Genomic DNA, 27,541 nt, shown 5'->3' with positions numbered 1-27,541 from the left:
TAAAAGTTCCCTACTTCAGGCTATGTTTGTTAACAAGTTAATAATGACTGTCTTCTCCTAGGAGGTGTTCTTTCCTGGCTGCAGTAACTAATTGTGCTCTCTAGCTGCTGCCCTCAACATTTCCCACCCACACTTTCATAGCAAACATATCTCCATCAGATTCTCACAGCAATTCCTTAACTGCCCCAGCAAATGTGTTAATACCTGGAGCATCCCTATCCTTTCTTGCCCCTTTATAAAATATTAGCTCCACTTTTTATTGGAGTAGGTTATGTGATTTTTTTTTTCTTTAAGAGCCTGTGCAGCCCATGGTGAGATGTTACTATGAATTTCAGAAGGATATAAAATATCTGTTCATAGAAAGATTTTAACTTAGATGATTCTTGAGTAAGGTTGAGAGTGTTTCAACTAAGTGTGTATCCAAACTTCTTTGCTATGGAAATTTCATGGACCCTTGTCAAATTCTGGAACACTGAAAAATTTGCAATAAGAGATTTATCAAGAATATACAAAATTTAGGTCAGGAAGTTGTCTTGATGTGTGATATTAAAATCCAAGCTTTTATTGGTATTTCCATAGTCTTGAGCTTCTCTGAGGATTTTCCTCCTTGCCTGATTCAGCGTGGGGAGTAGCTGAAGCAGGTCCTGGCTGTGGCCACTGTCTCCATGCTCCATCCTCTGTTCCTGCATGCTCCATCTGTCCCATTTCCTTTCCCAGGGCAGTCAGTGGGGTGAATGAGCCATTGTGGCAGGGACAGCTGCCTCTTTGTTCCCAGGAATCTCTGGGCCTGTCCCCTGCTGGGATGCATTGCTTGGATGGTGTGTGACTGAGACCTGGGGAGAAGTGGCACCAGGAAAAATGTCAAAGCACCTGCAGGTGCTTCTCAGGTGATGCCAAGGGTTGTTCTGAGTAAAGAAAAATCAGGAAGAGGTTGTAGGAAACATCCCAGTACTGGTAGTGGTTCCTCACAGGCTGTTTTTAATCAGTTTGGTTTTTCCTGGGCTAGTTTGGGAGTACTTGGGATGAGCTTTTGGGTCACTGTCCCTGAGCAGCCAGTCCAGCTGTCCCTAACGGTGGTGTCACCTCCTGTGCCTGTGCAGCTCTTGCCATGCCAAGAGCCCACTCCAGTCATTGGGAGAAACTAAGCCCAGCAGTTCAGCCAGTGCTGAAGTAACCTTGTTCAGAATAGCTTTTTTTTTTCCATTTTTTAAATTTTTTACTGTGATATTTGATGTGCATGGCCTACTTTGTCACCCTTAGCTGATATGCTACTGCTGTGTTTTACCTTTTCAGCAAGTAAAAGCTGGCTGGATGCAGAGGTTCAGCAAATCATTTTCTCTAACAGAGTAACCAACTGCTTCACACTCCTAAATATAGTCCTGAACACAAGTGTGGCAGTATTCATGAAAAATATTTAAAGCTAAATTTCACACTCATTTTGTATTTGATCCATTTCTGGTTTATTTTTAACTCATGTAAGATGAAGAGTGGAGGAATTTTTTCCCTTCTTCTAAATTCAAGTGTAGGACCATCTCTGAGCTAGGAAGGACTTCCACAAAGGCACAATTTGTGGGGTCTTTTTGGTGTTATGTTTTTTCAGTGTTGAAGCCTTATTATGGCACATTGACACAAGGCTAAATGGCAGCAGCAAAAAAATTTTGGAACTTTTAAAACTGTAACTTCTAAGTCATGGTTTGGAGTAACCCTAATGAGAGGGGTGATGTCATCAGCAGGCTAAAATGACAGTAAAAATTGATTAAAAAGCTGGGATTTATCTGTGCAAGAAGATCTTGCACTTATATTTAATTTCCTCATTTCCTGTATTACCCTGCTTATTCTGAATATACATTTTTTTGTTTGTTTTGCCTTTAACCCTTCTCAACTGACCTGCTTGTTCCTCAGTCACGTTTTCTTTTTATCTTAATGGTAAGAAATCATCTAATTTATTTTTGGAACATAAGGAAATACAGGTGACCTACACTATTGTTGTTTTTCATGGTCTTAGTATTATGTTGCACCACTTGACATCACTTATACTTGTAAATGTTGTATAAGCTCAGCCAGCATACAGTAAAAATATGAAATTCAGGATTTTAATAAAACTGACTTCAAAGATAGTATGGTTATGGTAGCTATGGTAACTAAAACTAATTAAAATGTACTAAAATTTGCAAGGGAGTGAAAAGGGAGAAAATGTAACTTAATGTTTTTATTTTCATAATTTAACAGTAAAACATTTTTTCCAGTGTATTGCCTAAGTGCCAGTCAGTCAATTATTTGTGTTTTTAAAGAATTTCTTTATAAATAGTAGAGGCTGAACCACATTGTCATTTTTTGTATGGAAGCTGAAAAAATGCATGAATCTACCCTGTATTTCCACAGTGAGCTTATTCCTTGGGCAGGGATGTGGAGGCTTCCTGGAGTGTTCTCTGCAGGCTTTACCTGCTGGACAGCATCTCCATGGCTTTGTGTGACCATCAGATCATCACAGGGTTTGTCCCCAGTATAATTGTACAGTCTAATACAGAGGGACTGGTGAGGGCAGCCAGACTGACAAATTGTAGCTGGCATTGGGATTGAGGAGCTCTTTAAATGAGCTTTTGAACTTCTAAAGAAATACATAGCTTTGTTATAAATATTTTTGTTCCAATTTTTGAAAAGTAATGCCCATAGTTGAGTTTCATGTGTAGGTGCAGAGGAAAGATGTAAAGGATGGCATTTTCACATCCTGCTTGTTTTCAGGGTTTCTTTTAAATGTGATGGTAATGCTGTATTAGTGTACTTGTTTCAGAAAGGATTAAGAGAGTTGTTCTATAATAGCTGTAATCCTTTGTGTTTGACATGTGCAGAGTATTGTACAAATATTAACAAATCTGTACAACACTTCAGTGAGCTAGATGGAGACAGTAAGATGAAAAGTTTGAATTATTCAAGGTCAGTATTTCAGTAAATATTGGGCCAGGATTAAAACTATCCTTAGTGTTGTAGAGAGCCTGATTTCCTGTTTCTCAGAGTAGTCTTTTCATAACTTGATTGTCCAGCTCCATGTGTTTGTGCTGCAGCCAAGTTCTGGTATCACTGAAAGTTTAGTGAAAGGGAGAGTTTTGCTGACAAAGAATAATGGCTGTTTTTAGTTGTGTTAGTTTGAGCTGTGTTGCCTTTTGTTAATTATTTTTGATGAGACTTTGTGTTCACTTCAGAACTGAAAAATAGATTTTCTGTTTATAATGGAAATTAAAGAAGAAAATACACGTAGGTTTTTCTTGCAGCAGAGTATCTGGGCTGATACTCAGGACTGTAGATCTGAGCAATGCTGGTAAGTGAGTGCATGCAAAAGGAGAATGTTACAAAGTGCTTGAGTGTCCTCATGTGCATTAGAAATTTGACTACAGATAGGTGGCCCATATCAATAACTGTCACTCCTACCAGAATTAGACTGGGTATCTCAGTTGTTCCACTGGAAGAAAAATTGCATTGAGACCTGAACATTATTTGCTTCAGTAGCTGGCATGGTAGTTTGTTTTTTTTAGTTTTAGTTTGTTTTGGGTTTTGTGAGAGCAGCAGCAGGTCCGTGCTCTGTGCATTTACTTGTGTTCCTGTATTAAATATTAATGAGCAAGAGCCAGACTTGATGTAGGACTTCAGAGAGGATTTAAGAGGTTTATGTAATCTGTGCTCTGCTTCTGTAGGATTTTGGCTCCTTAATCTTTCTCTCCCTTCTTTAGTGCCTTTGTATGGAGCAGGTGTGGCTTTCTCTCCATCATCAGTGAGCACTCCTGGTTCAGGCTCCTGGCACATCATCCTTCTTACCCATCATCTCTAAATCTGTCAAGCAGTTGTTTGAGACCTTTCTATCTTGCCTTCCCCCAGTTTGATTAAGAATTATTTTCACCCTGTTTCCTATTCTTCAGACTTTATTGAAATTCACTTCACAAGATTTAGCAGCCTTTTGGGCCAGCTCCTCAAGTGCATGTCTTCACCTTCCTGTGCTTATCAGCCCTGCCTGTCACAGTGCTGCTTGATGTGTTGTTCTTCCCTGACTTCTTTGCTCACTCTTCTTTGTGCTCTGAAGACAACCTTCCAGTCACTCATTTGTGTGTTGCTGTCATTTGCTCTTTTTGGTGAAGTGCTGCAGAACAACTTAGTTCTTAAAATTTTGGGAGTGATACAAGCCCAGATGATGGCATCTCTCAGCTCTGCCTTTTTATTGCTAACTTTTCTCACATTTTCTCTCAGCTTCCCTTTCTGACACCCTGAGCAGAAATCTTTTTCAGTTTATGCTTAGGATGTCCCAATGTATTTTCCTACAATTTTTGTCCATTTGTCTTGAACTTGGAGTCAAGAGGAGGAATAATCTCGTTTGTCATTCCCAACCCAAAATCTTGCTGTCTCTTACATACTCCTCATCTGCTTTGTTGCTTACACTCAGCTATACCTTTATGTCCAACTAAATAGACTTCTGAAGTGCTTTTGCTGTGCCCAGTGTTTATTTCTGGAATATTTTCTCTGTCCTTCCAACAAAGCTGTCCTCTAGTCTGCAAAAAAAAAAAAAAAAAGGAGCAAAACCCTATAGTAAATTTTACTATCCAAATCTTGAATTGACTGTGCCAGCACCTGGTTGACCCTGCCTTTGCACACTCCTCCCTTTTTAGCTGCATTGGTTTTGATGGCACCTGTTCTCTTCAAATAACTTCTGCATTTCTGCTGCTGTCTGTTGGCCTGTGTTTGTTACTGTCATTCTCAGTTTCTTCCTTGGTAGTGGTCATAATCTCAGGGTACTCCTGTGAGGCACATTTCTTCCTGCTTTGTATCCTGAATATCTCCTGAGCCTGCAGGATCATTACATTTTCTGAAATATCATCTCTTCTTCCTCTTCCAGCCCTCCTTTAATGTTTGCATTAAATTAGCTAAGAAAGTAATTTATAGTTCTTTTTTTCCCAGCTTCAAATAAGCTAGGTGGCTTTTAAAAAAAAATTATTATTATTATCATGCTGTTTTCCTTCTCAGTCACAGCAGTGCTGAATATTGTTTATTTGTGTGTAAGTGGCACTTAGGAATCCATGCCCTGTTGTGCTTATGTGTTGGCTTTGGTTCTTGTGCATCTTTTGCTTTTCCTGATGTGTAACCAGGGCACAGCCTGCCCAGGCAGGTGATCTTACCTTCTCTGTAGAAGCAACCTGGCTGAATCAGTACCAAAGCTGCTCAGTGCAGCAGTGTGAGGGGAATCTTGTGCAGGTGTTGTCCATATGTGCTGGGTGCATGCCTGGAAATGGGAAGGCTGATGGTAAGTTTTTTCATCTGTCAGCATATCATTTTTCACAAGGAGTGGAATTTTTTTGAAGGCTTGAGGGAAGGATGAATTCTGTTCAAGGTTCTTTCATTTTATTACTGTAAGATTTATGGCATTGCCAAGCCCCTTCTTTGGACTGATACCAGACCTGCCATCCCTCATCCATTTGGAGTGCAGAGCTCTCTTCCTTTAATTTTCCAGCTTTCATTCCAAAGATAGAAAAAAAATCAGTATTTGAACTCTTTTTTGAAGGAATTAGTTTCTTCAGTCCTTATTTCTAAATTAGAAAGTAAGGAATGCTTTAAGGGGACTTCGAGATTTTCATAGTTTTACTTTACATCCCACAACAGAGTTTTCAGTTTTAGAGCACTAACATATTTCTCCTTGCATTTAACCAACTCCCTGCCCTGTTGAAGTTGCTTTCTCTGCCTCAGTTCCCTTCCCCTCTGGACTTGAAGCTGTCACCTTTTGGCTTGGATCCACCCATCCTGACACTGGAATGAGGGCCTCATTGAAGAAAGCATTCCAGGAACAGTTTATCCTTTGCTAGTTGATAGAGATTTTTAAATGCAGAGTTGCTTTTTTGGCTTTTCTTTCTTAGAGCGCTGAGCTGAGGCCAAGTGTGTTCCCAGGCACCGTGGAATTCCTCAGCAGTTCACTTTTTCCTGACTGCCTGTTCCCAAATCTGGATGGGGAGGGACCCTGTCATGTGCCCTGGCTCTTGAGCCCTGTGCCTCAGCACCAGGAGGAGCTGGCTGCCAAGATCTCTCCAAGTCTGACCTTTTCTTGGGGCATGGTTATTTCAGCATGCTTTGCTCTTTATCTTGAATCACAGAATGCCAGGTTCTCTGTGAACAAAAGCAGTTTTTCCTAATTTACATGTGTCTTTCAGAATGTCCCTTCCTGAAGAACAGAGGGAATCCATTCTTGTATCTTGCATTCCACCCTGCATATTTTGTTATGAGTGCCTAATTAAGTATGTTAAGTGCTAGTTCTCAGTAATTGATATCACTGCACCACTCATTGCATATCTAGGGAAAACAATAGACACAACTTTCTAACAAGCTGATCGTAGCCACCTAGGGGAAGGTGTAATTTTTAACTTCCAGCAAGGTTTAAATGACTGGGAACAAAGTCCAGACAAATTATTTAGGTCGTTACAAAATGAGGCTCTGAGTTGCAATGCTTTTAGGCTGCCCTTCTCTCTTTTATGTAGCCTCAGGCATTGAATTGGAGCTTGTACATATATTTGGTTCCTATCCTGGTGTTCTTCTGACTCAAAATCACAGGTGTGTTGTTTTTTGCTGGATTGTCCTTTTGTACCTGTATTTTGTTTGCTGCCACAACAAGAGACAGAGCATCCTAAGGAGAACTGCTGTAAATGCATATTCATGTTTCTCCTACCCTTCCCCCAGTCTCCACTCTCTCCCTCCCACCCCTTCCCAAATTCCATTAATATTTACAGAACAAGAGCCAGAACTCCAGCATTAATCTCAAATTCAGGATGAGATTTTTCTGGCTCTATCTGCAGCTAATGCAGAAGACAACAGAGGTTAGAAATGCACTTTAAAAAAAAAAGAAAAAGAACAAAAGGCCTTTTCATATTCAACACACTGGATGGATTGTGTTAGGTATAAATAAGCTTTCAAAGACCAGAGCATATGTAAAAAAATATTACATGTATTGTTGTTGGAAGGCAGAGGAACATTTATTTGCTTGCTGAATGCATCGAAAGTTCCTGAGCTTTAACTTATATAAACTCATTGTTTCTTCAAATTTTGTGTATGGAAAAAACAGTTCCTTTTTTTTGTGTTACTTCTTCATGTACAGATAAGCAGTAAAACAAAAAGTCAAATGAACAGAAAGAGAACTGTGTTGATAGTTACGTGCCAGCAATGTACAAACTAAGCATTCGTAAGGAGATGTCTAAACAAACTTCAAAACCAGTGAAGTTTTGCAAACATAAATTTTATAAACAAACTGAAATTGAGTGAAGAGAATGAAGAATTCAGATAATTTGCATTTGTTCTCTTTGACCCCAAACTAAATATTTTCTTTCATTTTCATTGTTAAGTGCACAGAATGTGTTATTAACCATTTTGAAATTACTTTAAAAGCCAAAATCAAAGACAAATATTACTATTCTTCCACATTGTTTTTGTTTCAATGTTGGTTTTTTCGCTGGAAAGTATTTGCTGACTTCTGTAGTCTGCACAGGCATTTACTCCTCTGTGAGCCCTGTCCTTGATTGTTTCAAGAGTCTCTTTCCCTGCCATGGGGAGGATACCTTGTGTCTCTGTCCAGTTGCTGTGTGGTTCTGGCTTCTGGTGACCCCAGAGAGTTCTCAGCAGACAAATGGGTAACTGTGTCAAGTAAAGGATTGTGTCCATCTGGTTGTGAGGCCAAGGGTTATTTCAGAGGACAGAAGCTGATCTGAATTCTTTAAATGAAGAAGGAGTTCATGTCCTATGGAAGATGGTTTGGTCAAACAGTCTGGAGAAGCTGGCTCTGCAGTATCCACGTGCTGTTCTTCCTCCAAGGAATTGAGAGAACATAGTTTAGCAAAGGATTCCTCAATCCATCCAATACCCCAAAATACATAAACACAGAAAATGTTGGTGGTTTTCTTTTTTTGCCCTTTTCAATATGGATTCATTTATTTTCAAATTCCAAGTAAATACCAATACCCATCAGTCTATCCTTTAGTCTGGAAGTCTGTATTATTTGTTTTTTTTTGGGAAGGGCTTCCATATTTTCTTCTCATCTCTCTGGCATTAGAATTGGCTTATCTCACTTTTCTGATGAACCTACATTTTCCAGATAAATGAAAACATAGGGGTTTATTTTTTAAAACTGAAACAGTTGGATTGCCTTTTTGTTTTACTGGGATAAGCATCCACGATGCTCTGGGGAATGGAGAATGATCTAAAATAAGCCTAGCTGGTTTTTGTTGTTTATCTGTTTCTTTTTGCATCTGTCTTAGTATTTATTGCTACCATCTGCGTTTCATTTCAGGTTGTCTAATGTCTCATTCTGCATGTTCTTTGCCTATTCTTTTTACATAGCCTTGGGCTGTAATATCACCATTTGCCTACAAGAGATCCATTTCTATCTGTAACAAAATGAATTGCATTCATCTGTGTAATTCATTTCTAATGAATGCCTTGCTCCTCATTAAACAGTGATTTACCTTTGTTTCCCTTTCCTACACTGTCAACACAAACCATTTTGAGGTCCTGTGGAGAGATGCTAATTTGAGAAAGCAAAAGTCAATGCAACTAAGCACTCATAGGGGCCATCCTCCTTGGCACTTTCAAAAATATTCATGGGACATTTGCAGAATAAAATTTGCAGGTGGATAGGAAGACTCAAAATATTTTCCTGTTCATAAGCTCTCGGTGTACAAAGGCAATGCTTGACAGTTTAAATGCAGTTCTCCTTGACTCTGCCAGGAGCAAATGAATCTTCTCAGACCTTGTCTGTTCTGCAGGAGTTTTACCTATCACAGGCACATTTTGGGAGACTCTTGGTTCACTGTCCCCTCTCTACCTTTTCAGGAATATTAAAATATTTTGAATGTATTTTCAGATTAATATTTTTAAATACCTAATTTTGAGATACACCAAAATGTTACAGACTTGAAAATACTTTATTTCAAATTTTTAATGAGATGCAAAGATTTATTGCCTTCGCCAATAGTATCTAAAGGAAAAGGATGAAATCCATTAATTAATGAAATAGGGTTGTGGAGTAATTTTGTTACAGATTTGGTTCCTATGCAACTTTTGTGTAGTGCACTTTGAGGCTCTCCAGCAACATTCCCTTTTCCAGCCCTGCACTTTGCAGAACAGCAGAATCTGCCATGTGTGCAAATAGATCTGTGCTGCTGACAGATGATGGTTAGAGTATGGGATGAATTACCAAGTTTATTTTCACTTTAACCCTAAGCAGATTTTGAACTGCAGCAATGGATTATGAATATGAAAATACCATTGGTAAACATAATTTAGAGCAATGCAGGAAGTTTTATTTACAGCCTCTTCAGCTCTTACTTTGGTAATAGTACAAGCCACTCATCAACACTTTTGATCACTTGAATTTAGCTTGGCATTTTTCTGTATTTATCTGTGTGTTGGGCCAGCCTGATCCCCAGTTGAAACTCTAGAATTGCCAGTGGGCATCAGTGGATTTACACCATGGACTAATTTGATCATGGTATTATGAGGGGATTGGAGCATGGGAGGTTGGGTTTTTGTAACTGGTCATGCCTAAATCATGTAGTATTTGAAAGTAAGAACACTGATTAATGTAACAAAACCTTATTTTTAATATACATTTTAGAGGACAAAACTGACCTTGAGAACAGTGTGATGCAGAAGAAAATTAAAATCCCCAAACTCTCTCTCAATCACATAGAAGAAGCTGGGGAAGTTACAGATTATGGGGAAGAAGATGTGGAGCTTAGACACAGTAAGGTACTGAAGTCTTTCTGGTTTTTTTTTCCCTCCTCTCCTTTTTTTATCTTTTTTTGTAAGTGCTTGGGGCATGTATGAACATCCTAGCTTAAGAATTCCAGGCTTGCTTTTGATCCCCTTAAAACAGTGTGTTTGGTGAAATTGGGTCACATTGTGTGTGGGGGTGGGGTATGGGTTTTCAAAACCTGATTTAAGTGCAGTCAGATGTTTTCCTGTGTATACTGTCTGCACAGTGTGACTGCCACCTGGGACTGATGCAACAATGCTCTTCCACTTTGGCTCTAAATGCCTTAAAAGTCACCAGTACCCAACTGTACCAGCTGTTCTTGGTGGCACTTGTGACATTGCTCACTGCTTGTTTGGCATTGGGAAGGGTGCTCTGAGACTGCCCAACTGCAGTGATTGAAAAGAAGAATTGACAGGACTGTATCCCTCCATGATAACTCCCAGTTGCCTTTTTAGGTTCAAATGCCAGAGACCCACTATGGAAATGTATTTATTTTTCAATATCAAATTATTTCTTTAAAAGTCTGCCAACCTTCAGAATAAGATACTGCTCCATGGTTTCATGTGTTTTGCAGCTGCAGGAGTGATATTAGTACATTTCCTTGTGTGTGGAGAAAACACAAGGAATTTGTGTTGGGCCAGCTTTTTTTAATTGTTAATTTTTTTTAGAAGATGAATGCTGGAGGTGTAACATCAAATAATTTTGTTTTCTACCACATTACTCATGGATATTGTGGTAGGGGAATTTGATATGAGTAGAGCTTCTCACCTCTACTCTGTGAGCTGCATTTACTTTCTTTGCAGTTGCTTGGAAATTCAAATGCCTTTTCTTATTTGGCCAGTAAAACTTAGTGACTTTACGTGTACTGTCACATATTAATCCCACTATCCAGGCCCCAGGAAAGTGGTGTGATTTAATTTGTAGGGTTTGTGCAGATGACTGAAGGTAAAATTCCACTGAGAGTTGCCAGGTCCTGAAGCCTCTGCAATGCAGTACTAATATAGAAGGAATCAGTTGATAAGGAAGATGAGGCTGGATGATATATTCTGTCTCCAGCTTCAGTGTTTTCAAATCCCTTTCAGTGTTTGCTGATAGTGTTAACTCAGTCACTGGCATCAGACAGTTGGGTAAACGTGCTGTAGAGATACTCAGTGAAGGTTTTGTCTCCCAAAGTGTGGGAAGGACAAGCCCTCAGTTCACAGAACAGCTTTGTACCTGTGCTGCTTTCACCTCTGGTGTCGTCACAGGTGACAAGTGGAGAACACAGTTGTTCTTTCTCTTGCTTATCAGAAAATCAATTGCTGTCAGGAATCTGAATGTTAAGGGTAAACTTTAAAGAAAAAGAGATGTGGATCAACTTTTTCAAAAAGAAATTAATGATACAGAATCAAGTGAACTGTATACACTGCCTTTGTAAGTGTTGCACAAATGCAGGAAGCCTTTAACTGCCTCAGAAGTTTGTACATGCATTTAGCTGAGTTACAACTGCATGCTAGTTGTGCTGCATATTATATCCATAAGAACCTGTTAGGCAAAATATTTTTGCAGATTGGCTTTGTCTTAGTCTTTTGAAAGACAAGAATATTACCAGTTCCCAAGACTCTCCTAATTTATTTGTTTTTTATTATAACATGCAGAGACAAGATGGGAGGAAACAAAGTGAAGGTACACACAAAAGCATTGAAGCAGTTGTTGCTCGCCTTGAGAAACAGAACGGGATGAGTCTCAGTAATACTTCCAGCCCTGAGGAGGCTTTTATGGAGGCTACAGAAGGCATGAACAATATGGACGATGCTGTAGTTCCTCGGATTCTCTATGAGGAATTGCTGAGGAGTTACCAGCAGCAACAGGAAGAGATGAGACACATTCAACAGGAGCTTGAGAGAACGCGGAGACAGCTTGTGCAACAGGCAAAGAAGCTCAAGGAGTATGGGGCACTCGTGTCAGAAATGAAAGAGCTCAGAGACTTGAACAGGAGGCTCCAGGATGTACTGCTCCTAAGACTAGGTAGTGGTAAGTGCCGGACTTAAGTGGGACTGGTTTGAATGAATTTTGCAGGTGTGATCAATAGTCATGGAAATGGATTTGAAGAATAGCAGTGGTTGTGAAGCTGGACATTGAATGTTAAAAGGGTTTTCTGCTGTGGCTGTACAATATGTGTCGAATTTGTATGCTATGTACGTCTGGGGTTTTCTTTAAAAACTAGAGGTCTTTGTGCTGGTATGGCTGAATCAGAGTTCCATTTTAAGCAGCTGTATTATAAAGAGTCTCTGACCTTCCAATATATGCTGAAAAAGTTAATAAAGCGTCATCTGCAAAATATACCAATATGTTCCAGTTATAAAAAAAAAAGTAAAGAAAAGGCGCTGGAATGAATATGAATAGTTGGGCTAAAACTAATTTATCCTTTGCAGTTAGGGATTTTGTTTGTTGTTCTGTGACTATGTTACCTTCCATTTTCTGACCCCTCTTCCCATTAGTAGCTTATTAAAATGTGATATATTCCTGAAGTTTTAGCAGTGGCTTTAAACAGCCATGCTATTTGGAAAACAATGGATTGTTAAAAGCATAATTAAAAAGGCTTTATGTTAGTGTCCCGTTTATCAACACTTGTTGCAAAATGCAGGTTTTTGTAATTTGGATTTCAGTTTTAAATATCTTGGGTCAATTGCTCCTTTGTTTGAGTTTATAACAATTATTTAAGCATTATGTTGGAATAAATGGGAAAAAAGACAAAATAAAAAGTTCATCCTTTTCATTGAAGATGGTACCCTTGGAATACCTTCAAAAATTGACTAATTACATTTATTTGCAATTAGAATGTGGTACTGCTGTGTTGAAGATTTGCTCGGTGACTGAAACTTGGTTGAAATCTATGCATCCAAACTTAGCATGCCATTCTTATGTCTGCCTTTGTGTATCTGGAAACTTAATTTTTGCATGTGAGCTGGATATTGGCTCTTCTCCTGGACTGGAACGAGTGCATGCAATTTGCATGTGGGTCTGAGTTACCCTCACATACAGAGCTGGACCTGGGAGAGCATGTGCCTGTGCTGTAGCATGTGTTCAGGTTGGAGCCAGGTTCTTGGAGTGTCCCACAACCTAAACTGGGTGTCTGATTGTGAATGCTCATCATTGTTACACTGTGCACAATTAAAATGTCGTTACTTACCATAAACATTCTAGTTAACTTTCTAAATAAAACTAAATAGGCAAGGTTGCCGCAGCCTGAAAAAGACGATGTGGTTGGCAGGAGATTCCACTGAGCTTTCTAAAATTTTCCTTGGATGGAAAGATGTTTCTTCATCTGCAAGTAGTTAGCTGGAATTTATGGGAATGGAGCACGAGCCAGATGTTGGTAGGCAATGGGGCTGAACAGCGTAAAGTACCAATTTAGTTGGTAGACTTGACAGCAGTTGGAGTGGTGAGACCAGCAGTGAAATGAAGACAGCTACTGAATTCTATCTCTTTTCTTTCACTTTAAGAAAAAGAAGATGCATTTTTTTGCTTCAGCCAAATAAAGAAACTTTAGGAGAAAAAGAGAAAAAAGAAAAAAAAAAGAAAAGAAAGAGGAAAAGAAACCCTGGGAAAAAAATACTGAATCTTCTCTAAATATTGGGCATGCATTTCTATTGTATGTATCAGTGTGACAACTGAAAACAAATCCCAGTTCCGTTGAAGACAAGTTCTTTAAATTTAATCACATGCCTGGAAAAACATCAGCTATATGACACTTCCAAAAAAAAATTCTTTGTTAATATTACTTGTAAGGAACATTGGATGGTAAAGGTGGAATTTGGCCGTGCTGGCTTTGTCCTTCACAGGGTTTGAATTTCCTAAGACTCAGTGTATTAACTGTTGCTTACTCTGTTGTTTTTCCTTTTAGCCTCATTTACAGCAGAGAAACAACCATGTTCTAGAAAGATCAATACAAAACTTATGAATAATTAGCAAGGGAGACATCTTCAGCATGTTCTAAATTAGAGAGTCTGATGACAGTATGAAAAAGTACTACTTTTAATCAAGAATAGATATATAAAGACTTTTTTAGTCTTCCTTACTTTTCCAGCTTATAAATGAGGTATGTTTGGGTATGTGAATAATATCTGAAAATTGTTCTGAAAATAAATTACATCCTGAATTCATCTGCAGTTGCAGTGATCTCTTAAACCTAGAGTTTCAAATTACATGTAATTTATGTTACACTGCACTTCTAGCAGGCTGGACTTAATGCAAACTAATTGCATTTCTGTTTCACCTTAGAGACTTGTGATTTCTTTGCATGAGATGACAGCTGGTTTGTGCTGATGAATTGCAGCTGTGGGAAATGCTTGCCTGTTGCCATTTTAAACTTGCAGATCAAATATAGAACAGTCTCTTGAGCTAACGTGCAGTCAAGTAGTCAGTCTCCTAATTTCCCATCAACGTGTTGAATTCAGTGAGGAGCTGGAAGTCAATGCATTGTACTTGAGATTTAGGCCTTCAGCTCTGCTACTAAACTGGAGCCACTTTTGTAGCAGGAGTGAGGAGGTTCATCTTCCTCATGGTGACACCAAATTGCTCTTTGTCACAAAAGAGCCTTGGAGGCGGCTGTGGCAAACTACAGCAGTGAAATCAGTACTGATCCATGGAGAAATGCTTAATGCCATCTTCATGATTTTAGTATATTATTTCCAGGCACATCCCTTCGTGGAGAAGGCAGGCATTTCACCATCTAGGGACCAGAGCAGTGGAAAAATGGGATGACTGTTGTGGGAAAGGTTATGGTGTCCCTCTTGAGCTCCTGGAATAATGTGTGCAGCCTCTTGCCTTGCCCACGTGGGGAGCTGGAAGCCCTGCAGCTGTAGGCGTTTGCAGTTTGTTTTGTTGCACCTGAAAACACACCTAATTGGCCCTCTTTTTATCATTAGAAAGTAGGATAATTTAAAGAATTAAATAACTGACCCTCCCCTGTAGGGACTTTAAATAGCCCTTGGATTGCAAAAGAAAAATTTCAATAACTTCTTTAAAAAATAGCTGTCTCACAGGCAACATCTGTGCCATTTCCTGTGGCTGGAAACATGGTCAGAAGTACTGAAGTTCTGTAGGGATAATGCTTGAGTGTTTTTAGCTCCCTGATAATTTCTTCAGCTTCATGTTAGATTGCTGAGAAGTAGTGTTGCTCCAAAGTCAGGTGGTATATTCACATTCATTCAGAAACATTGATTCATCAGCATGTGCACACAGACCCCCAAGGTTTTATTTTTAATCCCAGTTTAATTTTAGTGATCCAGTTTGCACTGTTTTGGGGACTGACACCAGAGTAGGGAGAATGAAATGGGATTTGTGTCTTACCCACATGTCAGGAATTACTGTTTTTCTGCTTTTCTACATTTGTTTGGCTTTTTGATGTTTACAAAAAAAAAAAGGCCCAAGGTTTCTTTCAAGTACAGAAAGTACCAATATTACCACTTCTCACACTTGTGTTGTTTTGCTTCAAATTCTGGTAGACCATGTTCAAAAACTTACTGCTTACAAATGTATGCTGACCACTTTATCAGTCAATTTGGTTTTACTTTCTTACTAATTTCAGGAGTAGCATGTAGCCTAAGATGCATTTTTGAGGAAAAGGGAAGGTAAAGGGAAGCCTTCTACCACTTCATCCTGATTTGAGTTTGCTGGCCTCTTGGATATTCTAAAAAAATAGCAGTCAGGAGAACGATTTTGCAATAAAACATTTGTTTCCTTCTTGCATTCTGAAAATCGTCTTTTTTTGGTTTTCCCTGATCCTTATTACATAAGTGCTGTCATTGTTAAGCCTTTAGATGGAGGTATATATTTTTGTATGTCCCATTTTTCTTCTTTAAAATAAGATGCAGAGAGGGGGAGCTTGGAGTGTGGTGAATGGGGCACAGTGCTCTGTTGGCAGGCAGGGGTGCAGGCTGCATGTGCAATTCCCAGCCTGCAGGGTTGAAAATGCAGAGTTTAGTGGCTGTGGAAGTGGCTGTGGAGACTGCCTGGTTAGAGGCAGGTTTCTGTTTGGGAATCAAAAATCAGGATATGAAAAAGAGATTTTAAAGGCTTTCTTTTGGTGACTTCTAAGCAAGTGGTTAAAGCATGAATTGGAGCAGAGGTATTCTGACCTGTGAGAGCTGTGGTTGTTGTGGACTTTAATCAGCTTTTTCCTTGGGGAAGCTCTGGAAACCAAATTCCAGCTGTGTCAATATATGACTAAAAACAGTAAAAGTCTTCTAAATAGGGAGTAGTAAAAGTGTTTAAAGGGAAATAAATGTTTCCTGCTAGGAAGAAGGTGGTTATACTTAGGTGTCTCCCTTAAAGTGACTTTCAAAGTATAAGAAAATAGCCCTTTGTGGAAGAATGTGAAGTAACAGCTTCAGAGATGACTTCTTAAGGTCACACTGGCAATGACATCCCTGCATCTGCTTCTTCAGCTGTGCCCATGCTGAGGGCAGGCTTTGGGTGCTTTACCCAGTCCAGGTCTTCCCCAGTCTCAATCAGCTTTACAGTCTGAAGTTTAGGAAGTTCAGCTTGTCTTGGCTGTACTGTTGTATATTCATTGTATTAGAGGTGTTTACTAAGATGACTATGAAATTATGATGCAAATTGGATGTTTTGTGATTTCTCTGTTTGTGCCATGGGGCTGGCTCATAAGACCCTCATGTTGATGGCACTGCAGCGTAGGATTGTCTGAGTTGCCAAGACAACTTTTAGTCATTGGTGAGCGTGGAGTGGCAGCCAGCTGAGAACACTGAGCTGGCTCTGTAGGTGTAGGATAAGCTATAGGATAAATGTCAAATGCTGACAACGGAGGAAGCACTGCTATTGCTGTATAATAATCTCTAAATGAACCTGCACAAAGTGGGAGGGATGAACGCTGTGCTTGTTCCAGGCACAGGAACTATTTAGGATGCGTGACTAAGACCTGAGCTGTGGTGCCAGCGTGACTCGCAGAGTTGGATCAGCTCAGGGCTGGGTCTGTGTGCACAAACACTGAGCAGGGAGCTCAGGGGTCACCTCCTGATCGAGTTGTTGCTGGCTGAAGATGTCAGGGTTGGGCTGCAGAGTGCTGCAGTGCTCTCAGCACCAGCCTGGGACAATTAGCACTGACAAGTGGGTGAGTTTATCCTTAGAGTTCTGGACATGGTGTCCAGAGTCTAACCTTGCTGTGCTGTGGAGCCACCGGCCCTGCATGGAACTTGAGTGCCTGCTGGAGCTTCTTGGGACCCTAGAGCCACACTTCAAGGGACACTGATAGGCTTGGGGCCATAGCCTAGACTTCTGGTGGAACCCCTGCAAGGAATGGAGTCAGGAAATCCAGTTCACAAATCACTTAAGTTTGTTCTTCTGTCCTTTTAGGAACATTTTATGTCTTCGCTCTGGAAAAGTTGATGACTAACAAAATAACTAATCCACTTTTAAGTCTCAAACATAGGCTTAGTAGTATTCCGTTGTTTAATTTGTGCATTATTTTTGTTGATTAAAAACAAAAATCGGTGTTGGATGAATTGGACAAATCAAAATTCTAATTTATGTGGGGTTTTTTAACCTTTGATATTCTTTCTGTGCATGATACTTCAGCATAAGGAGCCTAAGTCTGTTTCCTTCATAGCATTTCTGCAGATCCTCCCTACTTTTATACACCTCTGTTATATCTAAAGAGATTTTGGATTTCTATAATATTTGTAATTCTGTGTGGATAATTTATGTAATTATCACAGTAAATTATGCAGGTTCCTATGCAACTATATGGCAATTCTTATTTGAAGAATTACTATTGTTGCTTTTGCTTTGTAATTTCAGTGTCATTTTGACATAATTTCCGTAGTGTGAAGAAATCTTACCCATATCTGTAATTGTCCTTATGCTTTAGGACTAAAATTAAACACTTAAATTAAAATTAAACATTTTAATGTTTATAAAGCAGGAATACTTATCCTGCTTTTAGTTACTTATGTTCAGAAGTAGGATTTTGGTTTAGATTACTTCTAACATTAAATTGAACATGACTAATATGTTATTTTATGCTAATCATGGGTGATGAAGGGATTGATTTCATGTTCTCTGGGATAGCAGACAGCTCTCTTTTCTTAACTGTCTAGGACCTGCCATTGAGGTTGAAAAAGTAAAACCTGAAACAATTGAGCCCGAACCTGAGGTACAGAAGACCTTCAGTGAGGAAGCAAATACATCAACGTACTACCCTGCCCCTGTTCCAGTAATGGACAAGTATATTCTCGAGAATGGAAAGGTATTTTATATTAAATATAGCATGAGTCATTTTTAAATGTCCATCTGGTGATGTTCGTGTGGAATTTTCATTGATTGTGGGGGTGTTGCATGGTAGCAGCTTGTAGAAGCTTCCTCAGTTTTCATGAAGGTGTGCTGTTATGCTGAGGAGAATTGTGAAGTTACACAGATATGAAGAGCATAGAAAAATATTCTCAGTGGTGAGAGCATTGAATGATGTGCAACATGAGGAATATAGATATTAAATAAATATTCATGCACAGGCAAATTGACATAGTCTTCAGTTGGTGGCATCCATAAATACACCAAATATTGACCAAAGTCAATAACCCATGTTATAAAATTACTTAACCAAATGAGTCTACTTAACCAAAATACTTCTTCCTAAAGGGTTTTTAATGTTTATAATGTGCTTTAGTCATATTGCAGAGAAGCTCTCATGTTTGAGTTCGAGTGCAGGAGGTAGTTATGAACCCTGGAAGGAAAATGGGCTCCCTTGCTGTTGGTAGGAGCATTGCCACTGAATTGAGCTGATGTAGTGCTACTTTCCAGAGACTTTGTGAAGTTGCTGAAATACCATCTAGCTCTAGTTTGCCAGGACCTGACTGAGAGCTTTTCAGATTTCAGCCTGTTTAACACATTAACTGCTCATCTACCTAGGCCTGCTTTTACAGCTGTTTTCATTATCATTAAATAAATGTGATGTTTCTTCTACAAAACTGTAATTCCTTCAGAATTGCCTGTGCAGATCCTGTTTCTTGGTGTACAGAGATGCATTTGGGACCCTAATCTGAGAATCTTTAGGGAGGAAGCATCCATTCCAGCTTTGCTGTGCAGTGGAATTACTGAAGGAATATAGCATGAAACTGCGTTTTCAGATTGGTGTTAAAAGATTGACTGCACAATGTCTGTCCCTCTTGAGGAAGAATTCAACATAATCACTGGGGACAGAATGTATGTGAAAAATAGTAGAATCTTGACAGTTTGACAGGTATTTGGTTCAGATAGCATTTCTTGGCTAATATATTTAAATATGTTATTTCCTTGATTATTTTGTGTAAATTTGTGCAATGAGTACTTAGGGTGTATTACTGTGTGAGTTTCCTCTACCTCCTTCTCTTCCACTTAAGGTCTGTGGGATAGGGCACATCCTTTAGTATTTGTATGCAGCTTTTTCTGCACCCTTTTTCATCTGTCAGCTTCTTGGCACTTTTGCTGAAGTTTTCTGTCTTTACACATATAAGTATCTCTTTAATTTTCTTTTTGTAATTTTGCTTCTTGGTTTGCCTATTTAATAGGTCTGCAGCCAGCTCAGATGCCAAAAATGTGAACTAATAATGAATTTAGAGTGTTGGAGGGTAGTTTTCTTCAGTTTTCCTTGTTTATGGCTTTATTTCAGTATTCCTTTATTGATATGCACCACTAGAGTAGTTGAAGTACTTTTTTTTTACAAATCTTACCCTTTGTGGCACCAGATTTGATCTTAGTAGGATTCTTTCAGAACAGATAAATTTCTTCCCTCCAGAGGGAAAACGGAGTCACTGAAAAAGAGCCTATGGCATTCATTTAAAGAAAAGAAAGAAGAAGAAAGAAAGGAAAAAAAAGGGTTCATCTTCTGAGACACGTTTTAGATCTGTTGCAGATGTTAGCACAGCCACGCTGGTGAGCGTCGCTTTGAATTCGCTGCCGTCTCCGTTGCGTTGTGCTTGAAGGTTGATCCCACAGTTGCTGAAATTGGGAGTAAATTTCCCATTGATTTCATCAAGACAAGAGTCTGGCTCGTGGGGCAGCTCTTCCAGCAAGAGGGGAATGTCTGCTGAGTGTGGAGTTCACTGAGCTTTGGGGCTGATAGGAAACAGTAGGGCCTGTTGTAGAGAGGTAAACTGAGACACAGGCAGATTGAATTCCTCACCCTAACAGTGCTAGAAATAGAAAATGGAGATGTAAGAATGCTGTGGCTGTGGCTGTCTGTCACATAGTTGTAGTTGCCATAGGTGTTTCATACCAGCAATTGCTGTTTTAATAAATGAAGCATGTTAAAGGAAGAGATGATCACTCTGAAGCATAAATATTAAAAATACTTCCTGTAACTTGTTCTTTTCTTTTGAGTAACTTCAAGCTAATGAATAATGTAGTGGCTTTAGAGACTAAATAATCTTTGGCAAAGGCAAACCCTAATTTTGGCAGAGAAGAGTTCGATTTTTGATGAAATACAGCAATCCCTACCACTAATGTAATACAAACATCCAAAATTTGCTATGTCACAACATTTCTAATCTTAGTTATTTTCTAGGTAACTTTCAGACATTTTCCTGAAGAACTTTTCCAAGATCTAACCAGAAATAACTGAATTAAAAAATGCACTGAAATTATTTTTGAGCACAGACTGCTCACTGCTCATTGAAGTTGCCTAACAAAATATGTAGAGAGCACCAAAAAGAGTGTGCCTTTTTAAAAACCATTTATGAAGAGGCTCAACAACAGAGAAAAAGGAAAAAAAAAAGAGGGTGTTTGTGTTGTGGTTGTTACTAGTTTAATTTCTGTCCATGCAGACTTGTGAAAAGCTTCCTAGAATCCCTTTAGTGCAGGAGATTCTGCAGGAGAGGCAGCTTGCTGCATGGTTTTATGCTTTAAGGAAGGTAGAGTTTTCTTTTTTTTTAATATAACATAGCTTGTAGTCAAACCAGTCATATTACTCTATTTAAGTTTTTAAACATCTAGTTGCTTTTGAAGGATGCCGTTGTGTAACAAGAAATTTCTTGGGGTTATAGTCCTCATTAATAATTAAAGCAGGTTTCCATTTACAGGAAAAAGGGTATTCAGTTGAATACAGGCAGTAAAATGTTGGTATATAAAATTTTACAGTAGCTTTTTCCAATTTTCATTGCATTTAATGGGACTTCTGTGATACTGCTCAGATTTGTGTGGGTAGCAGGCACAGTTTATGTAAAGCCAGATGAAATGAATAAAACCACAGAAAACTAACAGCAGAGCAGTTAAGGCAAACAGTCTTCTCATGCAGTTTTGCTGTGGGATTTTGTTGATAGCATTTTTTTTTAATCATAAGAAGGTCAAAAGTTAGTTTTAAGTGTTAGTGCTGCGGGAAGAACCCCCATTGGACCAGACCTAATCAAAGCTAGATTTTGGCTATGTAGCAATCCAATTGTTTGGTATGTTGCACTTGTCCAGATTGTCTGAAGGTGAGTGCAGTGAGCTCTGATCAGCAGCTGGCAGCTGTAGGTCACACCTTTGTTATGATGAGAGCAGGTGTGTGTCCCAATGAGTGAAGTGAACAAAGCTGCTGTGTGCACAGGTAGTTGAGGAGCCTGCACTGTACTCCAGGAGCTGGAGCATGGACAGACAGGGTGCAAAGTGTTTGTGGTTCCATGCAGGGCCAGCGTGTGTGTCCTGGTTGCACTTGTGTCAGACTTGTGCTGGTTACTGGTGGAGTTACCTGTGTGCTGGTGCTGGAAGGTGTCCTGAGGGTCAGGGCTGTCAGCTCAAGCACGTAGTGGCAGTCTAAGGATGGTGCTTGGATTCTTGTATGGCATTAGACTGGAGCACTGGGAATCTTGGGGTGGAGACATAGGGTAGCCCTGTGGGAGACAGCCAGGCACAGTCAGTGCTGACCAAGGCTAATAAGCAAAACTAGACTTGAGCATCTTCCTTATGGAGACTCTCCAGTGGCTTCACACTGTGTTTTTCCAGTGCCCATATTATCCTGCTTTACTACTTCAGTGAAATACCTCGACTTCCCATTGTTCAGATAATGGAAAGATTATGATGTTGCTGCAATGGGTCATTGCCTAACCACAAAACAGTATTCATGTGGTGCATTTACATTGATCGTACATGATAGGCACACTTAGTGTTAGAACTGGAAGTTTTTCAAAGCTTCCAAACTCTCCTGGCTTATATTGAAATTGGAGCTCTCAAAATCCTTTCTCCCCTTCCAGTTACTTCAAACAATCAGGCTGGCTCTTGCCAACAGGTACAGGATACAATTTAGGAAGTAATTCTGTCTCTACTGCCTCTGGAATATGCTTTGGGTAAAGTGTTTTAGCCAAAGGGAAGTGTTTCATCTTGCTCCTGAATTAGGCTGGTGCAACTGCTTGGTTTATATGCTCTGCATAATTATATAATGCTGGATGTGTTCACTGTTTCCTTCTCCGATCTCTGTTCCTGACCACAGTCTTTCAGGAGAGAGGTTATGTGGGGGGGAAAAGTAGGGATTACTAAAAGGAACTATATTATTTATTGAGGTTGACTTGAACTCCCTGACCCACAAAGTTGGAAGAGTTTCAGAGTTAGGCAAAATGAATTTGTTCAGCCCTAATTACTGTTATTTTAGTTCCTAATATTAATGTTCCTACAGCACTTGGATACTGTTGTGTGCTACATACCATAGATAAGTTGTTATTATTACTACCTTCTAGGTCCATCTTGGCAGTGGAATTTGGGTAGATGAGGAGAAATGGCACCAGCTGCAAGTAACACAAGGAGATTCAAAGTATACAAAAAATCTAGCGGTTATGATTTGGGGAACAGATGTTCTCAAGAACAGAAGTGTCACAGGAGTTGCAACCAAAAAAAAGAAAGATGCCGTTCCCAAGCCACCTCTCTCACCTCACAAATTAAGCATTGTCAGAGGTAGGTTATTTGAAAACTTTTGCTTCCTGCTTTGGAGTTTAACCATTAATCAACGAGTTGAAAGATGCTTCTTTTCAGCTCATTTAAAATTAACTGATTAAAAACTGTAATTCAGATTGCTATTGCATTGTGAAGTGCATACGTACCCAGGAGCAGTAGAACACATTGCAATAGCTGTGCACAGTGCAGGCCTCCACAGCTGTACATTGTTGTACATTGACTTCAGTAAGGTTTGAAAATCATCACTTTAGACCACTTGCAGGGCAGGACTCTGAGCCTGGAGAACAACATGTTGTTCTAGAATTCATTTGTAACATGCTGATTTTTTTAAAGTGCATATATTCCTTTAAACAAGACTGAGAGTAGCTTTACGACATTCTTTTATCCAGAACATAACCAGCTCTGGCATGAGGCACAGAAACCATTATAGCTGTGACTATAAAAATACGCATACCTTCAAAGGCAAGAAAGAGCAGTTCTACCCTTTTAAGTGAAGAAAATGGAAATAGTAAAAATTAATTATTGCACTTGAATTGGAATTTGGACAGGAAGTGTGAATCGCTGACCTCATCTGGTAGGGAAAATTGCAATGACACTTTCAGTAACTGCAAGCCTGAGTCCATGTGTGTAGTACTTTGAGAGAGAGGAGGCTTTCTCCTTTATTTAAAGTGAATGGTGAATTTCAGTCCCTTTGCATCATCATGCCTGTGTTGCATCATTTCTGTCTCTCTTGGTATTTCAGGCTTCTTTTTAAGTCAGAACTGAGTTGTTTCCTCATGGAATGCATACTGAAATTGGATTTTTAGGTTTTGTGTCCATTCTAAATTGCAGTAGGGCTGAAAGAAACCTCCCCATTTGGTAGAGCTTCATTATTCTGCATTTCCTGTTCTTAGTTGCTATGTGCTCTTAACTGTGAACTCATTAAGAGGTGGTGTAATTGGCCATGAAAGTACCATGTTTTGGAGTAAGAAATACAGTTCCTCTCTGAGTGTGTGTGTGTGTCTGCGTCTGTGTTGTGTGGGGAGAAATTGGAAACTTATCTCCGTACTGTCATCTTTCTTAGTTTATAAGAAATGAGGAAAGGACGTGGGGTTTTTTTTCCACTAAGCTGCTTCAGGATTATATGTGAAAGGGTTGAAACTGTTCCATGCTGATTTTCTAGTTCTGTCTGGGGTCTTTAGGTACAATCTTTACAGATGTAGCTGAGCAGTGACGTACTGGCCACATAAGGTATCCACTCTGTGGCAGTGGCTCTCCCAAAGGGGAAGCAGAATTGGTTGCCCTGGTGTGCATTTACAAGCACGCAGCACAAGGGGGTTATTTTCCACTGGCCCATTGCAATGTGGTTTCCAGTTTCCCTGCTGGAGGCTTTTGCTCCTCAGTGCTGCTGGCAAGGTTGTTTCTGTGAGAATTTCCTCTTCTACTTTTGTCAGGGCTACTCTAATGGCTCAAGCCATTTAAATGACAGCTTTCTTCTAACTCCCCTTGTTTTGGCTGCAGTGAGTTTGGGAGTCTGCTCCAACAGGTACATGATGAGAGGCAGATGGGGCCCTTCCCTTTCTTCTCTTCCATACCTTTACACTCTCCAGCAATTCAGCTCTTCCCTATTTCCTCGTTTTTCTGTGTTTTCTGTCATACTTCTGCTTTCAAGCCTCAACCCTCATTTGAATTCTACTGTTACATGCCCTGGTTTTCCATGTTCCTCTTTTTAGTGTTTCTTTCACCTTGTCTCTGGTTTCCCTTTTGTTAGACTCCAGCCTGTACAATCTCCTCTTGAACCAGTTAATCTGCATGGCCAGTGTTGGAGGTGTCAGGCTGCCTGTATCAGTGGGACTGGGTAGTTCATAACCATGATTTTCCATGTTGTCGTGTCCTTTGCGTCAGTGTAAGCAGGTCTTGCCCCACCATGGAGAAGAAAGCAAAACAAAACAAGCTAATGACCAGCAAGGGGACAAATAGTTGAGGTTTGAGAGAGTTTTCCACAGCCAGTGATTTGGATCAGGCATCACCAAAAGTAGTGAAGCTCCTGGTTAGCCTTTGAGGTCTACTCGAATCTTTGGTATTCAGCAGTACAAAGGGTGCTCCTGTAAAGCCAAAAAACAAGGGAGCAGAACCTCTAAATTATTCTTTGAAGCCCTAAGCCAGTGTCCTTATGCAAGCACTAAACTACTTGTACACCCTCTCACAAAAATGGAAGAGATGGAGAGGAAAAACTGTGATCAAGGATCTTTCTGATTCACACCAACTTTTAAAATTACAGCTTTTGAATGAGTTGTGTTAAGTGATTCTTTGCTTGGCTTTGTGGCTAAATGAACAACACAGCCTGTCTTTCACTGGGAGTTCACCTTACTGGGTGTATCTGCCTGGGAGTGTTCTGACACCCTTGTAGGGCCAGCTTGTGTCCTGCAAACACACTGCCCTTCTTCAGGCTCCCAGGGATGTGATGTGCCTCTTCTTAGGTGTTGTATTTCCAATCATAGTTTATGGATGATCAGCATTTCAGCTATCAGGCTGCATGCTGGTTAATTTCATTTATTTTATATTCAGTACATCTTACAACATAAAATTCACATTGCTTTAGATGTTCTCATCATTCTGTGGACACAGACTAACTTATTTAAAATAGATTTTTGAATGACAACATTAGCTCTTAATGTGTCTGATATCTCTATAGCTTCTTAAAAATCCCCACTGTGTAGTATGTAATAAAGAAATGATAAAAAGTGTGATGGATGTGCACTGTTATAAACCTTGTTAATGCAAAATAACCTTTTATAAAACTTCTCAGAGGTTTCCAAATGAACTACAAAACATGCATAGTACTTAATTTTCATAACTTTTTAATATGGTGCATTAGAAATGTTGTAAAGCACATTAATTAAGCAATAATCTCTATGGCTTTCTGTATATGAAGCAATAAACAGCTAATGGAATAGATCACTAGGCAAAGGAGAACAGAATTTGTTTAACCAGTCTGGGAAGCCTACACAACAAAATACTTGGTCTGTTTATGAAAACCAAAAAAACCCAAACCTGCCTGTCACTAAGGAGTTATGTGTGTTGCTCCACTTCAGATTTCAGTAACTTCTGCAGGGTTCTGGCACCAAACTTCCAAATCTGGGAAGAAAAATTGTCTCAACTTTCACTGCCCACATTGCTTTTGCAGTTACTGCTATCACTTGCTTTTTGAATTCCAGATAATGTGTATTTCAGAATGTGTATTGATCAAACATGCAAGGAGATGGCACTTGTCCTGAATAATCCACCAGTAAAAATGAAATAAGCCCAGGGACAGGGCAGCTGATAAAGACACGAACATTAATACAGAAGAGATACAAAAAATGAAATAAATGAGTTAAGGTGTTCTCCTGCTGTTTACTGCTTCTCTTCCTGAGCATTGTCATTTCCATACCCTGCTGAAGGGGTGAAGGTGGGAGTGACTCCCTGTGGATACAGCTCTGGTGGGACACTTCACCTGGGAGGAGACTAAATCTGTTGTGGAGATTCAGACAGATGCAGGGGTCAGGCAGGCAAGGCTGGCACTGTAAAAGGTTGGGTTTAGCCTTGTTTCTGTATGGAAAGCCTATTAATGTAGTCACAGCATAACTGGAAGTTGGTCATGCCACTGATTCAAGCCTGGTGACAAATCTTGACTGAAACAAGATAGACAGTGAATCAAGGAAAGCTTCTCTTGTCTTGCAACAAATATACACAGTGCTTACTCACTGCTGTCTCTTGAGTTGTCAGCCCAACTCAGGGCTATTGTGTTTTCTAAAAATATCCTAATGACTCTTTCCTTTTTTTTTCTCCCCAGAATGTTTGTATGATAGAATAGCACAAGAAACTGTGGATGAAACTGAAATTGCACAGAGACTCTCCAAAGTCAACAAGTACATCTGTGAAAAAATCATGGATATCAATAAATCATGTAAAAATGAAGAAAGGAGGGAAATTGCAAAGTACAATTTGCAATAAATTTTGGATTTTTAATAAAGTCTTAGTGTTTTACTTAAGTGTTGGTTTTTGATTTGTGTGGCATTTTTGCTGATGGGAGAAGCTGAATTGAAGCGTTGCTCTCTGCCTATAACTGATTCGTTTTTTGAGCAGTTCTGTCATGGTGTAAACTGCTTTTAACTAATGTAAGATATATTGTAAGTTCACTCCCAATGAAAACTGAAGTTTCCAAGGTTTCTCCAGCAAGTTGCAGTTTGTTACCTGCGGTTGTACATTGGTTCTGGCTCTGTGGACACCGACCCGTTTGCCCTGCTTTGAGTTTTGCTGGAGTTGTTGGATCTCAGCTGCAGTAAAACATCTGCTTAGAAGGAAGAACTGTACAAAATTCACTTTGCTATTGGAAAGGATTTTACTGTATTTTACAAAGTGTTTTTTTCTGAAATGAAATTTCAATCGTTTGTTTTTATAAATCTTTGTTTTGATCTCTAACAATATATTTGATCAAAAATACACAAAGAACGTTTCTTTTTCAATTATCTTGTAGGCAGATCACTATTACCATCACAGTTAAAAAAACAAAAACTAAACAATGAACAACAAAGAACCCAAAGCTGTAAGCTGTAAATTGATGATAATTCATTTTAATAAATAAATCTAAAACCACTTCTTTTACAGGGACCTAGACACTTCAAATTTCTGGTTGTGGTATAAAGTTTCTCAGTGTGTCCATACTATTGTTCTTGAAATATTACCTTTTTAGTGTATTTGTACTTTCAAACAATCTAAAATTTGCCACACTATGGCAAGAGTATGTACAGTAGAAAATTTAGTACAATTTTGTTTGGGTCCATCATTTAACAATGGACACTTTTAGCACAAATTTTAATTACAAATAAAAATAATTTTCTACATTGAAGT

General features: G+C 39.3%; 1 protein-coding gene across 5 annotated transcripts in view; it reads left to right on the top strand.

Moving 5' to 3' along the window:
* The window catches only part of LOC131087102 (BEN domain-containing protein 5-like), an 877,799-nt gene that overhangs the window by 527,773 nt on the left and 322,485 nt on the right, over positions 1-27,541 (top strand). Inside the window, exons 2-6 of one of the 5 annotated variants that reach the window (XM_058030507.1) lie at positions 9,632-9,765; positions 11,410-11,779; positions 17,872-18,020; positions 22,456-22,669; positions 26,484-26,677. The exons of 3 other annotated variants lie outside the window; for them this stretch is intronic. In XM_058030507.1, coding sequence (XP_057886490.1) covers positions 9,632-9,765; positions 11,410-11,779; positions 17,872-18,020; positions 22,456-22,669; positions 26,484-26,644 — 1,028 coding nt within the window. In that variant the 3' untranslated portion in view covers positions 26,645-26,677. Of the gene's footprint in view, positions 1-9,631; positions 9,766-11,409; positions 11,786-17,871; positions 18,021-22,455; positions 22,670-26,483; positions 26,678-27,541 lie in introns of those variants that run through there. One more of the 5 variants, XM_058030506.1, reaches the window with a different exon arrangement.

This window comes from Melospiza georgiana, chromosome 9 (assembly GCF_028018845.1).
Source record: "Melospiza georgiana isolate bMelGeo1 chromosome 9, bMelGeo1.pri, whole genome shotgun sequence".
Lineage (NCBI taxonomy): Eukaryota > Metazoa > Chordata > Aves > Passeriformes > Passerellidae > Melospiza > Melospiza georgiana.
The sequence above is the reverse complement of the archived record's forward strand: the minus strand, read 5'-3'. Positions and strand labels throughout refer to the sequence as shown.